This window comes from Bos grunniens, chromosome 3 (assembly GCF_055505025.1).
Source record: "Bos grunniens cultivar Pamir isolate PY7600 chromosome 3, Bosgru_T2T1.0, whole genome shotgun sequence".
In the NCBI taxonomy this organism is placed as follows: domain Eukaryota; kingdom Metazoa; phylum Chordata; class Mammalia; order Artiodactyla; family Bovidae; genus Bos; species Bos grunniens.
This window is the reverse complement of record NC_141167.1, coordinates 85,173,783-85,190,195: the sequence shown is the minus strand read 5'-3', so window position 1 is coordinate 85,190,195 and position 16,413 is coordinate 85,173,783. Positions and strand designations below refer to the sequence as shown.

The 16,413-nt window shown below is 37.2% G+C and overlaps 1 protein-coding gene across 11 annotated transcripts in view; it reads right to left on the bottom strand.

Moving 5' to 3' along the window:
- Positions 1-16,413, bottom strand: part of NTNG1 (netrin G1) — a 372,900-nt gene that overhangs the window by 349,422 nt on the left and 7,065 nt on the right. For all 11 annotated transcript variants that reach the window (XM_086391508.1, XM_086391504.1, XM_086391501.1 and 8 more), the window contains exon 2: positions 14,504-15,240. In XM_086391508.1, the coding sequence (XP_086247634.1) occupies positions 14,504-14,749 (246 nt within the window). In that variant the 5' untranslated portion in view covers positions 14,750-15,240. The remainder of the gene's footprint in view (positions 1-14,503; positions 15,241-16,413) is intronic.

Sequence of the window (16,413 nt, the reverse complement as noted above, 5' to 3'; positions counted from 1 at the left end):
TAGGGGAATCCTTATAAGTTGTTGGTAGGAATATAAAGGGTCCAACTGCTTTTTATGAAAATATCACACTCTAAACCAACAGATTGGCTATTGGGTATACATCTTGGGAAAAAGAAAATAAAACAAAAATCTTGCTCATATGCACCAAGATATGGGTACAAAAATTTTTATTGCTCAGTGATCTGTAATTACATAAAACTAAAAAAAAAAAAAAACCCTTCCTAAATTCCCTTAATAATGAAGACTGTATTTATACAATGGAATATATATTTTTAATATGAATGGACAAGATCATACAGATCAAATGGATAATTTATAAAAACACTGTTGAATAAAAAAGTAACAGGATAGATTTTGAGGATGGTAATATTTATAAAGCCCCAAATCGAAATTGCATATTGTTTATGAACACACATAGTTGGTATAAAAAATATTAAAATATGGACTAGAAGGAATGTACCAAATTTACAACACTAGTTCCCTTTGGGAGAGGGAGGCAAAAAATGGATCAGGGCCTGAAGACAAAGATGATTTCAACTTGGACGGTATTTTTTTAAAAATCATAAAAAAAACAATATGTACCATTGCTAATTTTAAGTGGTAGTTGTATCTGCATTTGTTATAGTGCTTACATACGTTAAAAACTGAAAAAAAATTCTTATATCTTCAAGATCAAGGACCTCCAAAGGTCCTATACATCCCAAAGACCATATATGTATTAGAGCAATAATCTTTGATATGAATGTTATAATCAAATTAACATATCTAGCAGTTCAGTTATTCATTCAACAAATATTTACTAAGCCCCACTATACGCAGGTACAAGACAACCTTCTTGCCCTCTGGTGCTTGTACTGGGGAGGAAAAAAGAGATATAAATAAAGGAGTAGCGGGAGAAGGCAATGGCACCCCACTCCAGTACTCTTGCCTGGAAAATCCATGGACGGAGGAGCCTGGTAGGCTGCAATCCATGGGGTTGCTGAGAGTCAGATACGACTGAGTGACTTCACTTTCACTTTTCACTTTCATGCATTGGAGAAGGAAATGGCAACCCACTCCAGTGTTCTTGCCTGAAGAATCCTGGGGATGGGGGAGCCTGGTGGGCTGCCATCTATGGGGTCGCACAGAGTCGGACACGACTGAAGTGACTTAGCAGCAGCAGCAGCAGCAGCATATAACATAGTAAATGTAAGGTTGTTATAACTGATATTCAGTCAGAAGGTACCCAGTAAAGTGTAACCACTGACATCTTTTCTGGCTGGTCAGTGTTGGAGGTGTCCTAGTTGTTAAACAGTTTGAACATCAACCCCATAATAAATTCAATGAATAAAAACTAAGCAGGATCAGGGAAAATGAATAAAGGGTGTGGAAGAGATATGATTTTAGATGAGATGGTCAGATAAGCCCCTTTGAGAAATGTTTTTAAGCAGAGACCTAACAAAAGGTGGTAATGAGCTATGAGAAAATATTGAGAACTTAGGTCCAGACAAGGCAAGAATAAATTAAGTTTAATAAGGAACATCAAGAAAGTAGGCAGAGAGGACTGAGCAAAATGAGACTGATCAGAATAGAGGTCAGAGAAGTATTCAGGGACCAGATTACATAGGATCTTTCAGGAAGCCACAGTGGTTTAGATTTAATTCTCAATGGGACACAAAAATATGAGAGGAAATTAAACAAGGAAAAGCTCTGATTCATTGAGATCCTTAAAATTTTATGTATGTATATTTACATAAAATATACTAATTATACATTTATATGATATTCATATAATATTTATATATACATAATATGTGCATGCATGATCAGTTGCTTAGTCGTGTCTGACTCTTTGCGACCCTTTGGACTGTAACCTGCCAGGCTCCTCTGTCCATGGGATTCTCCAGGCAAGAATACTGGAATGAGTTACCATGCCCTCCTCCAGGGGATCTTCCAGGGATTGGACCTGTACCTCCTGCATTTTCTGCACTGCAGGCAGATTCTTTATCTACTTAGCCACCTTGGAAGTCAATATAACAATATATATAATATAATTATATATACCACATAAAACATTGTATATTTTATATATTTCATAAATATGTATTATATATTTTATGTTTTGTTATAATTTCATTGTCTATATTATATATATTATAAAACATATGCAATAATTAGAAAGCATATAATATATATATATTATAAAATATATGTGAATTTAATAATAGGAAAAAAGTGGGAAGCAAGGTGACCAATTAGTAGATACTGCAGAAGTGCAGCCTAGAGATATAGCTGATTAGAACTTGGTTGTTAGTAATGGAGATGACGAAAAGTGGTCTGATTTGGGATACATTTGAAGCTTAGCTAATAGAATCAATATATATGTGTTGTTAGAGACATAAAGGAGTTTAGGAGGATTCCTAGATTTTCCATCTTGAGTAACTAGATAAATATAAGTTTCCATTTATAGATATGGGAAAGACCAGAAGCAGAATTGATTTGGGAAGAAGAAATCAAGAGTTCTATAATAAACATGTGAAATTTAAAAATGCCTACTAGACATCCAAGTGGAGACAGCATGGAGGCAGCTGGCTATATAACAGTTGTTACTGATAGTGTAAAAAAAAAAAAAAAAAACTCAAAAGTATCACGTTAACTACTTTCTCAACACTTCACCCACAAGAACACAATTTTGTTAACTAGCCAAAAGTTGCTAACTTATTATTCTGGTTTTTAGATGGTAAATACAACATGTACTCTGCTGTCTATGATTTCTCACAGCTTATTTCCATTTATATGAACACATTAATGGAAAAGAAGCAGCAATGGAAACAAACACTGTTGATTGGTTCTCGTATCCCCGAATGAAGACACTCATTACATAATGTGTATTTCCAACATTCCATACACTCTGTTTACAGAATCCAAATTTCTGAGTTTATTTTAGATAAAAGGCTTTTTAAATTCAAAACCATAGTATTGTAGCTTACAGTCCCAGTTATAAATGTGATTTTAAAAAGGTTTTTGTGATGATTTTATCTCACATACTACAAATAAAATTAGCAGGTAATTTATAGTATAGTTTAAAAGTAGGACGTGCATGTTAGATTGCCTGGATTTATATCTGTGCATCTTAGGTAGTACTAGTGGTAAAGAATCCACTTGCCCATACAGGAGACATAAGAGACACAGGTTTGAGCCCTGGATCAGGATTCTTGCCTGAAGAATCCCATGGACAGATGAACCTGGTGGGCTATGGTCTGTGCGGCTGCAAAGAGTCATACACAACTGAGCATCTGAGCACAGCAGTACAATACATAATCTGTTCCCACTACTTAATTGGAAAAGTTTCTTAACATCCTGTCTTAATTACTTCACTCATTGAATAAGAATAATGATAAAACTGAGAATTACATGAACTAACAAAGTGTTTAGGGCACTGCATGACATCAGGGAAGTTCTTGATAAATAACGTTATTTGTAAAATCATTCCGCAAGTTAAATGCATCAAGCATGCATGAAGAACTCCTATGTATTCACATTGTGCTGTGTGTGTGTGGCTACGTTACCTCAGCTGTGTCTGACTCTTCGCAACCCTATGGACTGTAGCCCACCAGGATCCTCTTTCCATGGGATTTTCCAGGTAAGAGCTATGCTAGGCACTTATTAAAGTGATCTGCTGCTGCCACTGCTGCTGCTAAGTCGCTTCAGTCGTGTCCGACTCTGTGCGACCCCATAGACAGAAGCCCACCAGGCTCCCCCGTCCCTGGGATTCTCCAGGCAAGAACACTGGAGTGGGTTGCCATTTCCTTCTCCAATACATGAAAGTGAAAAGTGAAAGTGAAGTCGCTCAGTCATGTCCGACTCTTAGCGACCTATTGACTGCAGCCTACCAGGCTCCTCCATCCATGGGATTTTCCAGGAGAGAGTACTGGAGTGGGGTGCCATTGCCTTCTCCAACTAAAGTGATCTAATTATGACTAAATAGAACATTATCCTGTCAAACTGTAGATGCATTGGTGACAGTGTTTCCTAACACCACATGTAAGATTAGTTTTCCTAAATTTTGGAATAAAAATCCACATGGCATGGTCCAAGTATCACAGTCAACCTCAGAGTGGTCATCCGCAGATTTTCTTTGCCATGCACAGAGCCTCTTCTGTAACCTGTACTGACCACATACACTGGATTCTCCTCTCCCTTGAGAGAGTTGCTTAGAAGCATATTCGACTTCATTTTATCACTTCCAAGAAGGAAAGAACAACAGGAAACAAACAAAAAAAGTTATACAGAATGGTAAAAAATCACTGTTCAGACATGACCTGATGATAGTGTCAGCTGCTGGACTTCTCAATGGACATCAACCCTCTGGACCAAAAGGGCTATTTCTTTGCACTAAAACAGCATCCAGCTCAATTCTTCATTTAATATTTCAGAAGTCAATTCCAAAGTAGGTCAAAGAATGAAAACCAATTCTGGTTTCTTCCTCGGCTCATGTCTTTAATTTTCATGGAACTGATACTATGAGAATCTATTCCCAGAAAGATGAGAAGAAACCTACAACCTGCCAATCTCAGTATAAGTTCTTTTCCATTATGATGTGTGTGAAACAACTTTTATCCTTTTCCCCTTTTGTAAGGAAAGAAATTCTGAAATCTAAAAATGGTACATGAAAAGCTAGTCTGAGAAAGGAAAAAAGAAAAAGAAAGTTAGTCTGCCCATTGGTCTGGGGAACTAAAACCAAAACAGATTTCACACCAGCCATCTTTATACAAGGAATTGTTTAACTATGTAACTGTCTCCAAAAGCACCGATTCTAAGTGAACAGGAACACTTTACTGTGAGTGAATGACAACTTCTCAAAGTTTTAACATTAGAAACAAAAGACCCAAGAGAGCACTCAGATGAATATTTCCTTGCTGTGAGATGACAGCCCCCCTGATATCAAAGCCCAGGGCAAGATTACATAAAATTTCCACAAATAAAGGGTATGGAAAATTCTCTGAAACAAGACCTACTTTTCTGGCAGAAAGGATATTCACTTTTGAACTCAATCAACTGATAAATGGGTGGTATCTGTTTAAAAGGCCCAAATATATATCTTTTAATTGTTGACTTCAATAGAAAAGTTAGAAAAGGGGAAAAAGTACAAAGGAATAAAACTACTACAGTCAGGAACAAGAAAGTTTAAATGGCCAATAAATGTATTAAAGAAATCAATCTGTTCAATAAGCAAACAAATATATTTTTAAAAAATAAAATGTCATTTTCACCTTCCAATATGTTTGTATATCAGTGCCAAATTTTAAAAACTATTATCATGGCAGAAAAGGTGCCTGTAATAAGGATAATTTCATCAGTATCCTTTCTGGTAAACTACATAATTTATCTGCTAAGACTCTATATTAGAAGAAAATTTAAGACTAGAGGCCCAGTACTGATGAGGGTCTAGTGACTAGGACATTTCATAAAATGTTAGAGGAAATAAAAATTAACTATCTTTCTGGAAAACTGACAGAAGTTAAAATTGACCCCAGTTAATAGCCTTAAAATATAAAAAATAAACTAAATGTCTACAAATAGAAGATTGATTAAAGAAATATCCAGATATTCATATGGTAGAATACTATATACAGAATATCTCAGAAATATAATGTTAAATTTTAAAAAAGGAAGCTATACAATAATGTGTATCCAATTTTTCCATTTATGTAAGGTTCAAAAACAATACTATTTGTAATTTGCAGGTAACCATCAATATGTAATTTTCGATTATTGCTAAAGGAAAAAGAATATAAAAGAAGATAAAATGTCAGAGGGTATAGCACACATTAAAGAATAAGGATCATTTCCCAGTTTTTGTTTTGGTTGTGTGTATGAGGATAATGGCTGGATGGCATCACTGACTCAATGGACATGAGTCTGAGTGAACTCCGGGAGTTGGTGATGGAGAGGGAGGTCTAGTGTGCTGCGATTCATGGGGTCGCAAAGAGTCGAACACGACTGAGCAACTGAACTGAACTGAACTGATTAGGATAATGTTTACTGCATTGCAATATAAAATGCATTTCTCACTGTGGATCAATTTAAACCCAAGTTTTAAAGCCACAAGTATAGTTCACAAGGTGTAACTTGCTCATCTTCAGCTTATTGTTCCCAAACAGGTCTCCTGGCTTTTGCTCTCTCCCATGTGGCAGAAACTATCTTCTTTATACCTCTAGAAGCTCTCTCTCATGTCCAGAGAAAAGAGAGCAAGGCCCAGAGAGAGGGGCCTGCCTGAGTCTCACATCTTGATATAAGTCTAACACCTCTTTCCCGTGGTGGCTCAGATGGTAAAGAATTTGCCTGCAATTCAGGAGATGTAGATTCAATCCCTCAGTCAGGAAGATCCCGTGAAGAAGAGAATGGCAACCCACTCAAGTCTTCTTGCCTGGAGAAGTCCATGGACGGAGGAGCCTGGCAGGCTACAGTCCATGGGGTCACAAAGAGTCAGACACAACTTAGCAACTAACACACACATATCTTTCCCCAAGATTCACTAGAGAATGCTCTGTCCTTTCCATTCAGTAGGATTCCACTCTTGAGAACAAAAGAATACAGCCCAACCCTTTAGCCTCAACTAAACACAAAACAATGAACTCACCATCAAAAAACAAGTGCATTTAATATGGGAGAAGAAGAGTAGGTTTAATAAAGAAAACTATACTGATATATGTTCATCAAAGCATTTTAGCCAAAAAAAAATGAAAATAACATCAAGTCATCAAGGTACGAGGATGATTAAATATTATATATTTATAATAGGATATTTATAACTATCAAATCATATTCTCTAATAATATATCAATGATATAAGTAAATAATAAAGCTATATTAGCAAATAAAAAAAGATGAAAAATTATATGTGACATTATTCCATGATTCCAACTTTGTAAAACAAAATGTATATTATATTTAGGGAGGAAGACATAAGAAAAATGACAAAACGATTTCAATGTTGAGTGTGAGGTTTTTCATCTTTTCCAAATGTTTTATTGGAATAACATTTTTAAAATATTTTCAATATAAATGGAAAAAATTCTTCATACATACTTTCAGTGCTGAAACTCAAAGTAGATTTTTCTCTCTCATCTCTCTTTTGAGATCATTATAAGCTGCCCAAATGCAGTAGCTAAATTTTTTGTCTCTTAATTTACTGAGGGAAAAAACGATTCATGATAAAAATCCTCACAAAACAGAAAACATTCCAGAAAATCAAATACTATATTCAATCAATTGATTAATTAGTTAAAAACATGTTATTATGTATTTGTTACCTGGCAGACTTTATTTTTGGGGGCTCCAAAATCACTGTAGATGGTGACTGCAGCCATGAAATTAAAAGACCCTTACTCCTTGGAAGGAAAGTTATGACCAACATAGATAGCATATTCAAAAGCAGAGACATTACTTTGCCAACAAAGGTCCGTCTAGTCAAGGCTATGGTTTTTCCAGTGGTCATGTATGGATGTGAGAGTTGGACTGTGAAGAAAGCTGAGCGCCAAAGAATTGATGCTTTTGAACTGTGGTGTTGGAGAAGACTCTTGAGAGTCCCTTGGACTGCAAGGAGATCCAACCAGTCCATTCTGAAGGAGATCAGCCCTGGGATTTCTTTGGAAGGAATGATGCTAAAGCTGAAACTCCAGTACTTTGGCCACCTCATGCGAAGAGTTGACTCATTGGAAAAGACTCTGATGCTGGGAGGGATTGGGGGCAGGAGAAAAAGGGGACGACAGAGGATGAGATGGATGGATGGCATCACCGACTCAATGGACCGGAGTTTGAGTGAACTCCCGGAGTTGGTGATGGACAGGGAGGCCTAGCATGCTGCGATTCATGGGGTTGCAAAGAGTCGGACACAACTGAGTGACTGAATTGAATTGAATTGAATTGACCTAGATTTATGGTAAATGCTATGAGATAGAAAAGCAGTACAATATACAGTCTCTACTGAGCTCCTACTCTGCATCAAGAGAGTATGGGAGACTGTCTCACGTATTATCTCACTTAAAGGATACAGTGGTCCAGATCAAGAGTCAAGATACAGTAAACGCAGGAAACATATGTGTATGTGGGTATATCAATCAATAAGATGAATGAATTGCTAAATGTTACAGAATAGTACAGTAGATAGATGGGCATATATTTTAATTACATAGTTAAAAGGTCAAGAGATTGACTTGAGCTGATGTTGAAAGTGAAAGTCGCTCAGTCATGTCCACCTCTTTGGGACCCTATGGACTATACAGTCCATGGAATTCTCCAGGCCAGAATACTGGCGTGGGTAGCCTTTCCCTTCTCCAGGGGATCTTCCCAACCCAGGGATCAAACCCAGGTCTCCCTCATTGCAGACAGATTCTTTACCAACTGAATTATCAAATTGGCAGTAAGTATACGGAGAAACCAACTTGATATAGACCTTGAAGGATGGGTGGAATATGGATAAAAGGAGGCTATTCCAAGCAAAAGGAATGTCTTCTGTTTGTCCTGGTAGAAAAACACATGAGATGAGGGACTTCTTGTGTGATGACACTAGTCACTAACGTCAGAGGATCCAGATGCCAGCCTAAGACCCAGGCACAGTTCCAGAGCTAAGTAGAACTAGCCCCAGTACCAAAAGTCTACAGAATATGCCTGAGAGACCTCGAAACAATCCAGATAGACTATGGGGGTTTTTAAGGACACGAGTTCAACACTTTTAAAGTGGTATTTCTCTAGAGCAGAAATCTTGGAGGAACTGAAGGAGGCAATTCAAAGTTGTCTGCTACAAGGCAGTAATTATGCTGAAGTCTCATGTTTCACCTTTAAAATCTTGCATATGCACATTCAGTTAAATGCCCCTCTTCATCTCTGTGTACAGCTGGAGTGCCAGATATATGAAATACACACACACACACACACACATATGCACACACAGATCTAACTTATTAGTCCTATGAATTTTTGCTCCTCTTCCATTCTGCCACATATAAGGTGTCAATCTACCATTAACCAGGCCACTAGGGTGTGATTTAACTGCTGTGCCTTCACCTGCTGCAACCCACTCCAGTGTTCTTGCCTAGAGAATCCCAGGGACAGGGGAGCCTGGTGGGCTGCCGACTAAGGGGTCGCACCGAGTCGGACACAACTGAAGCGACTTAGCAGCAGCAGCAGCATCTGCTGCACCCAGCCTTTTTTCCTATCATCTTCTTTAGACACAGTTTAATATCAGGAACTTGGCTACCAGAAGCATTTTCCAAGTGGCCCTTTAATATGCAGCAAAGTAATTCACATTTAAACTCTGAGTGCTGGTCTTACTTCTATGCCTCTGTCCCCAGATTCTGGCTACATGCCCCTATATATTAATTTTGCTTAGGACTCTTTTTTTTTTTTTTTTGCTTCCTTTCAAAGGAGGGACCATATGTCATTTTATTTTGATTCTCACCACCAGCACCACCACCAGGTTCTGCTGTGCTCTACGTTCTGTTCACTTCATCCCACATACAGTAGTCTGGAGTTATATCTGCGCATTAGTCCAACAGAGGCAAGGGCACTTGAGCACACAGAGAACACTGTCTGGGAACAATGAATGACATGAGGCAGGTTTTAGGTTTAGCTAGCCCCACGTAATCTTTATCAGCTCCCTCTCAAGGCCTCCCACATAAACCATGCATGCTATGCCAGTGCAGTCTCAACCCAAATCCAGTGTCCCTTCCAATGAGACTGCCAGTCCTAAATCGCTTGGAAATGCCATTGGGTCCTGATGGAAAGTAATTGGAAATAAGGTTGTAAACACTTGGATTTAAAAACCATGTAGAGTACTTTAGACTTGATACATAGGTAACAGGGAGCTACTGCTGGCTCCTTAACAAGGGAATACTTGATATAGTGCTATATCAGGAGACCGATCTCCATGGAACTTAATTCACTGCAAACATAAATTAAGTTTTACTTAGAAATAAGTCTAAACAATGAACTAAACAATGAAGTGTTAATAATGAAGGAACTGAAGATTTTTAAAAATTTCATTCTGGCATAATTCAGGGATAAATCAATTCAAATGAAAGATGTCACTGTTATTAAAACTTCATTCATTTATTAACTTATGTTTCATGTGAACAGAGTGAATTTTTAAGATTTTTGATTATTATATAAGTCAATGTTATTTCCAGTTTTTGGAAAATTGGTATTAATGCCTTGTCATTAAAAACATAATGAAACCTATCAAATTAATTTCTCAAAGGCTACCTGATAGCCACCAGATGGCAACCTGAGCTGATGTCAAGTCAGAAATGTAAGTTATGGGTAGCCCTGAGACTGCATCCATCACCACTCACTCATCCTGCTGGGTTCCTTTAAAATAATAAAACAGGAAGGCTTTTGTACTACTTTTAAAATTCCATTTGAACATAATGAAATATGCTCTATCCACAATGCTTACAGTAATTACATTTTTTTTTCTTAATAGGATTCCATTTGGAAATAGCGCAATATGGAATGATCATTAATAGATCTGCTTTGGTGCTTGAATAAATGCCTATCAAGAGCACAGGCACACATTAGTAAATTTCCTAAAGAAAATCCATTTTCATTTCAAATTCTGACATTTTATTTAGAAAAATTATACCGTTCCTTTTAATTATTTCAGTAAACATAATGAGGGTATTGCTAACTACACCTCAGAGTACTTTATTTTCTCCATTTTTTAGTAATATGAGTCTACATGTAATTAAAGGCGTGCTGCATTAATGATGCCGAAGGTCTCCAAGGGAAGCATTTAATGTCCACCTCATAATATTATGCCAAAATTACATGCACAGAAGACATTTTAATAATCTTTGTTTCCTAATTTAGTTTTGATTGGCTCTGAAATCCATAGCTGCACTCAAGGCTCACATTTCTACCGTCATCAGCACTTCTGTGTCATAAATTGTACAAACGCCTATGACTTCTTCCATCTGTAGGCTTCTTCTGAAAGCTTGTGTTTAACTTATCCAGAAAATTAGCCACAGGCTGGAGATAACTGCAGATCATTTTGCCATTTTTAAGCTACTGGGGTGTTGCATGAAGATATGACAACTAAGTTTGTCTAAACGCAAAGGACAAGTCACAGCTTTGTGTTGTCACTTCAGCTTTACACCCAGGTTCAGATCATCATATTTGCTCTTTATGCAAGCTGAAACAAACTGTAGTCACTCGATGATCTGTATTTTCTGACAAAGCTGTGCTACCTGAAGCTTTTACACAGCTGAAGGACACAATCTATACGAATATTATCGCAGACTAAAAAAATGTTTTAAATGCTTAACTCTCCTCTACCCTTCATATTCTTCCCCCTTAACAAAAACAGATTTTTTTTTAGCCATCAACAACTTACAAGGAATATATCAAACTAAATTAAAAAGAAAATGTATGGCCTCAATATACAAAATTCATGCATATACATGTATATGTGTATATCTATTTCTATTCCCCTATTCTACTATCATAAAACAGAAATGGCAAAATCTCCCAAAAAAACTAACATTTAAAATGCTGGTACTATTACTATACAAAAACTTAAAATGACTGGGACATTAAAGAGGGATTATGCAGGTTACCTAGGTTAATAAGCAGAGATCTAAATGGAATCATGTGGTCCATTCTCTCTAAAATCTCACTCTAAAGTAAATACAGCATTCATGGATGGTCACTGGCACATAATGATGGAGGTGATGCAAAAGGCAGTACAGGCTCTCAGTGCACTGCCAATGAAATTCAACTTTATATAAGATAAATTGGCTATGGGAATTATAGGGTATTTCTCTGACCAAATGTCCCCTTGGTGCTCAGAATTGCTAGTCACAGCTAATAAGGGTGTCACTAGCTGAGTAAGTGATTACTGAAACCATTCTGCAGCAAACATTTACATATCAGGGCTAAGCAGTGATTGTGCTTATATGGCAGCTTCCCTGATGTAATAGGCCATAACGACTCTGAGGGAGCAGGTATGGATGCCTGTGTCAAGGAGGGGAGAACGTGAAAGTCATAACACAAATGACTTTATGGATTCCCATTAGACCTTGGGCTAAGGAGCACCCAAACAGGTCTGATACGACAGCATCCTGAAACAGCTTTACAGCCTTGTGTCAGGAACCCTTATACTAAAGAATTTTATGGAAAATACAAAACTGGAGAGAGGATGTGTTGCTATATTAGGTCACTATCTTTGACTTGGTATATAATATGCATACAAGCAGTCCCAAACTTTGTATTTAAAGGATAGATTATTAAATCTGTTATGCCAATCAAATGTACATTAAGGAGCCCAAATTACGCATTATAGGTAACATCTCACAAATCTCACACTCTCTCTTGAAAAACAATTCTGTTTAATGACAACTTAAACCCACCAAGGCTTCTGAATATTTGCATCATAGTAGCATGCAGTATTTTAAAACACTGCCTTATGGAGTTTCATATAAACATGTAAATTACATATATTACTGCACTTGAGAAAGTTGAGGAATATCATTTTCATCTCTTTTGGTCTCTAACATCACTTAGCCACTGAACTGCTAGGAATTGGCTTAAGAACCTTAGACAATGTGACTGTAAAAAGCAGGCATGAGAAGTTCTATAACGTGCCCTTTCCCACTCAAGATGGGAGAGAGAGGTATGCTGAAGACACCAGGTAAACCCTTCAACACGATGGACAGGAGCAGTGCTGAGCAAGCATTCTCTTGCCAGAGGCTGACATGAGGGAAGCTGCACATTCAAATCACATGTTGAGCACATCATACAGAACCTGTGCAAGTACAAACAGCACTCTGAAAAAGGATCTCTGCTGTTTTACTTAGATCTGTAAATTATTAAACAATTCCAGAAGAGGCATATTGCTAGCAGTGCATGCAAGCCAATACATAGAGTGTCTTTATAATATTAAGACTTGGCCCAGAACTATCTTCTGCTAAGGACTAGAAGATTGCACCACCTGTCACCTGAACAGCCATTTCACCCCTAGATTTGCAATAAGATCTTAAATTTGACCTTTTATGAGAAATTATTAGAAACCTTATATAAAGCCAACAAACGCCTCTGCTCTTCTTTACAGATTTATTACAGTTTTCCTAATGTGTTTAAATAAATTCCTCTTCTGCGAGTCTCTGGTTTCTAAAAGGCAACTTTTTTGCAAAGCACATACCTGCTTCCCAGAGACGGTCCTCTCTTTGAAATATTTAGTCTTTCAGAGCACTTTAGTCATAGTGACACCTAATAGCCAAGCTCTTTTTCTCACTCTCCACAAAATCAGGTTTAGACTATAATTCAAACCAGTCCCCAAAGGCACTTCTGAAAAATGGCAAGCCCTTAGCTTTTAGGCGAAAAGACTCTTTAGTGCTCAAAATTGTTTCCTGTTACAAAACCTTTTCTGCAGTGCTAGGTCTAAGATGATCTTATGCTAATTTAACTCACTAGGGACTGTGAACAGATGCTACTTTGATTAATAGTTTCACTATCCTGAAAATGCCAGGCCAGGTTCAAGATAATAAAGTCAGGTATGGATACTATTAAAATCTGCCATACCATTATATCTGTTATATAGAGAAAAATGAGATCCCAGTTCATGTATCAAATAAACCCTATGTATAATAATAATAAAATAACATACACCAAATGAACACACTGTTTGAATTCTTTAGCACACTGATTTACATCATTTTAATGATCAAAGTCTTTACTTAACACCTTATGGGCATATTTTCAGCAATGTCTCTAGTAAAAATTTCAATGTGTCACATAGCATTTACCTTACCACCCAGAAAAAGCCTTTTCTATACTATGAAAACAATGAATTATCTAACTTTGCTTATCAAAAGGACAGTATTTGAATTTGCATGCTCCATGTCACTACTTTTTTAGGAAACATTTTCAATATTCCAGCCTTTTCTCTGGAAAACCATAACCCTTACAAACAAGAGGCTGAACAAGTTGACAAGACTCTTTCGGAAAAGCTTCTCATGAGGCTTTGGCTCCTGTCTCCTAACCAAGAATTTCCAAACCACAGCAGTTTCCCGATGAGCAAAACCATGACATCTACTCAAGCCTTGAACTGGAGAACGCAGGACTAGCCTTCATTTAAAGATGTATGTGAAGAAACCTTTATGTTTGTAAAGTTGGCTTACCAATGGATTTTATCCTTCACCTATCACATGTGGTCTAATCATATTCCCAGTCTCCAATCTGAAATTTAAACTTCAGTTGGACTTTTTGCTTTATCATTTATATTCAGTGCATTTGTCTCAGTGAAACCTTTGGTTCGCAGGAAGTGTGTCAATCACACTGTGCAAACTGTAATTCCAGGTGGTGCAGGCCTCCACTGAGAATGCAACTAGCCTGTTAGCACAAATCTGCCACCTGCAGATTCAGCTCATTGCCTGAGTTGAGTCTTCGCACTCACCACATTTGTATGCACATACAACATGCCCGCACTTAACATGAAATAAGCAATTCAAAAAGGTTGTCTCACCATTGCACAGAACGTCTCCGGAGGGTCTCCACAGGTAATGTCTGGAGGATCCAGTTTCACTTTCAGATATTTTGTCATGTCTGTGGATTCCGGCTGACAGGCCATGTAATCCCAAACTTTCCCTTCTTCGGTATAAATCTGAGTCTTACACACATCATAATGTCCCCACACTAAAGGGTAGGGCTGCATCACTGAGGACACTGTAACCCAAAGGGCATGAATTGACAGAAATCTTGACAAATACATCTCTAAATTCTTGGCAATCTTCGTGGTAACTAAAGCAGCTTATCTATGTCTATACGTAGGTAGGTTTGTATATTAAAAAAAGAAAAAAAAAAGAAAAAGAAGATGAGACTTCAACGTAGATTCCAAAATTAAAAGTGAAGGGTTCATATATTGCACATGTTCAGGTATATTGAGGACTTTGGTGGAAGCCTAGCATACTTGTGCACTAGGCATTAGCAACGACTTGCAGCTTTTTCATTGTCCTAGAACGTATCTATTAGCCTTGGGTCTAGCTTGGTTTTTTTATAAGAGATGTCCAGTAGCAGATAAGGATTTATCAAAACGATGGCTCTCCTATTGTACATCCAATAACCCTGGGTGCTTGATGCTCACAGTTCACAAGGGATGCTCAGGCGCACTGAGGTATCAGTAGCTACAGCAACAGGACGAGTGTCTATCGCTCAGTGTCTGCTTCCCATCAATCATTCTTCTCTTCTGGCACCAACACCCTTCTAGAAACAATAAGAATAAGAGTTATTGTCCCACAATCAATGCATTACAAAATATATGATATGTTGACATTTGGGAGGTTAGACGCAATATGAAGCAAATTGGTGTAATGTGGATAACCTTTACTCAGCTGCTTTGCTAGAATGACCAAACCACAGAAATCATTCACATTAGGAAGAATTTTGATATGAAGGATTTAACTCTTCCATAACAAAGACAGATGTTTGTGTTCCAGGTGACTCACAGGTTTTCACTTCAAAAACTATATTCCCATCTTGACAAAACTGAAAGCAAGCAGCTAGATTTAAACATCTCTTCATATATTGTAGTGCTGGAAAATCTTCCAGAGGAACAATGGGGGAAATGAGTGCTTTTATAACAATGGCAAAGAAGTGACAACTACTTCTATGCCTTTTGTCTCTTGGCAAAGAGACCCTAAAAATCTACAAATTCCTTGTACATTTCTTAGCTTTTGTTAACTGGAGTGAAAAAACAGCATTGTTGGCACAAGCCTGTCCCTTTGGATTTGCTCATTATATTAGAAGAATTTAGCATCTTTTGTTTAGTTGCATTTAGTGATAAAGATAACTTGGCTCTCTGAAAAAAATATTCAAAAATAAAACCAAAGCAGCAAATTGTCCTTTCATAAGAATTTTCTATTTTCTTACATCTTTTTATAGCCATTACATCTGCATTTGCAGTTACTCTCTGTAACAGAAGAAGGGAATTTGTCCCAAAGGCAAATATAATACACTGCTTTAAAACTAAAAGCTCTGTAGTAAAACGCACAATTTAAAATGCACATATAAAAATAGCTGAGGGTGAGTTAACAGGCCATGAAGCAGAATAATATGGCACTAATTCTAAGAGAAAATAAAAATTACTGTTTAAAAGTACTTTTGGCTAACTGATAATACAGCCTACATACTGAGTACAAGTCATTGGTGAGTTTAACTGGCAACTTTTCTCTTTAGAGATTACTGTCTAAATCGAAACAAACAATAATATTTGGAATCCAGATGTAAGAAGGGTGCATTTGCTTAATTAGCTGATTTATATCGTCACAGTCCCAATAATTAAGTATTTTTTAATGTGAAAAGACAAGCCTACAATTTTAGGAAATACCATATAGACCCTTCAATTCACACTAAGCAGTTTAAATATGGAAGTTCACT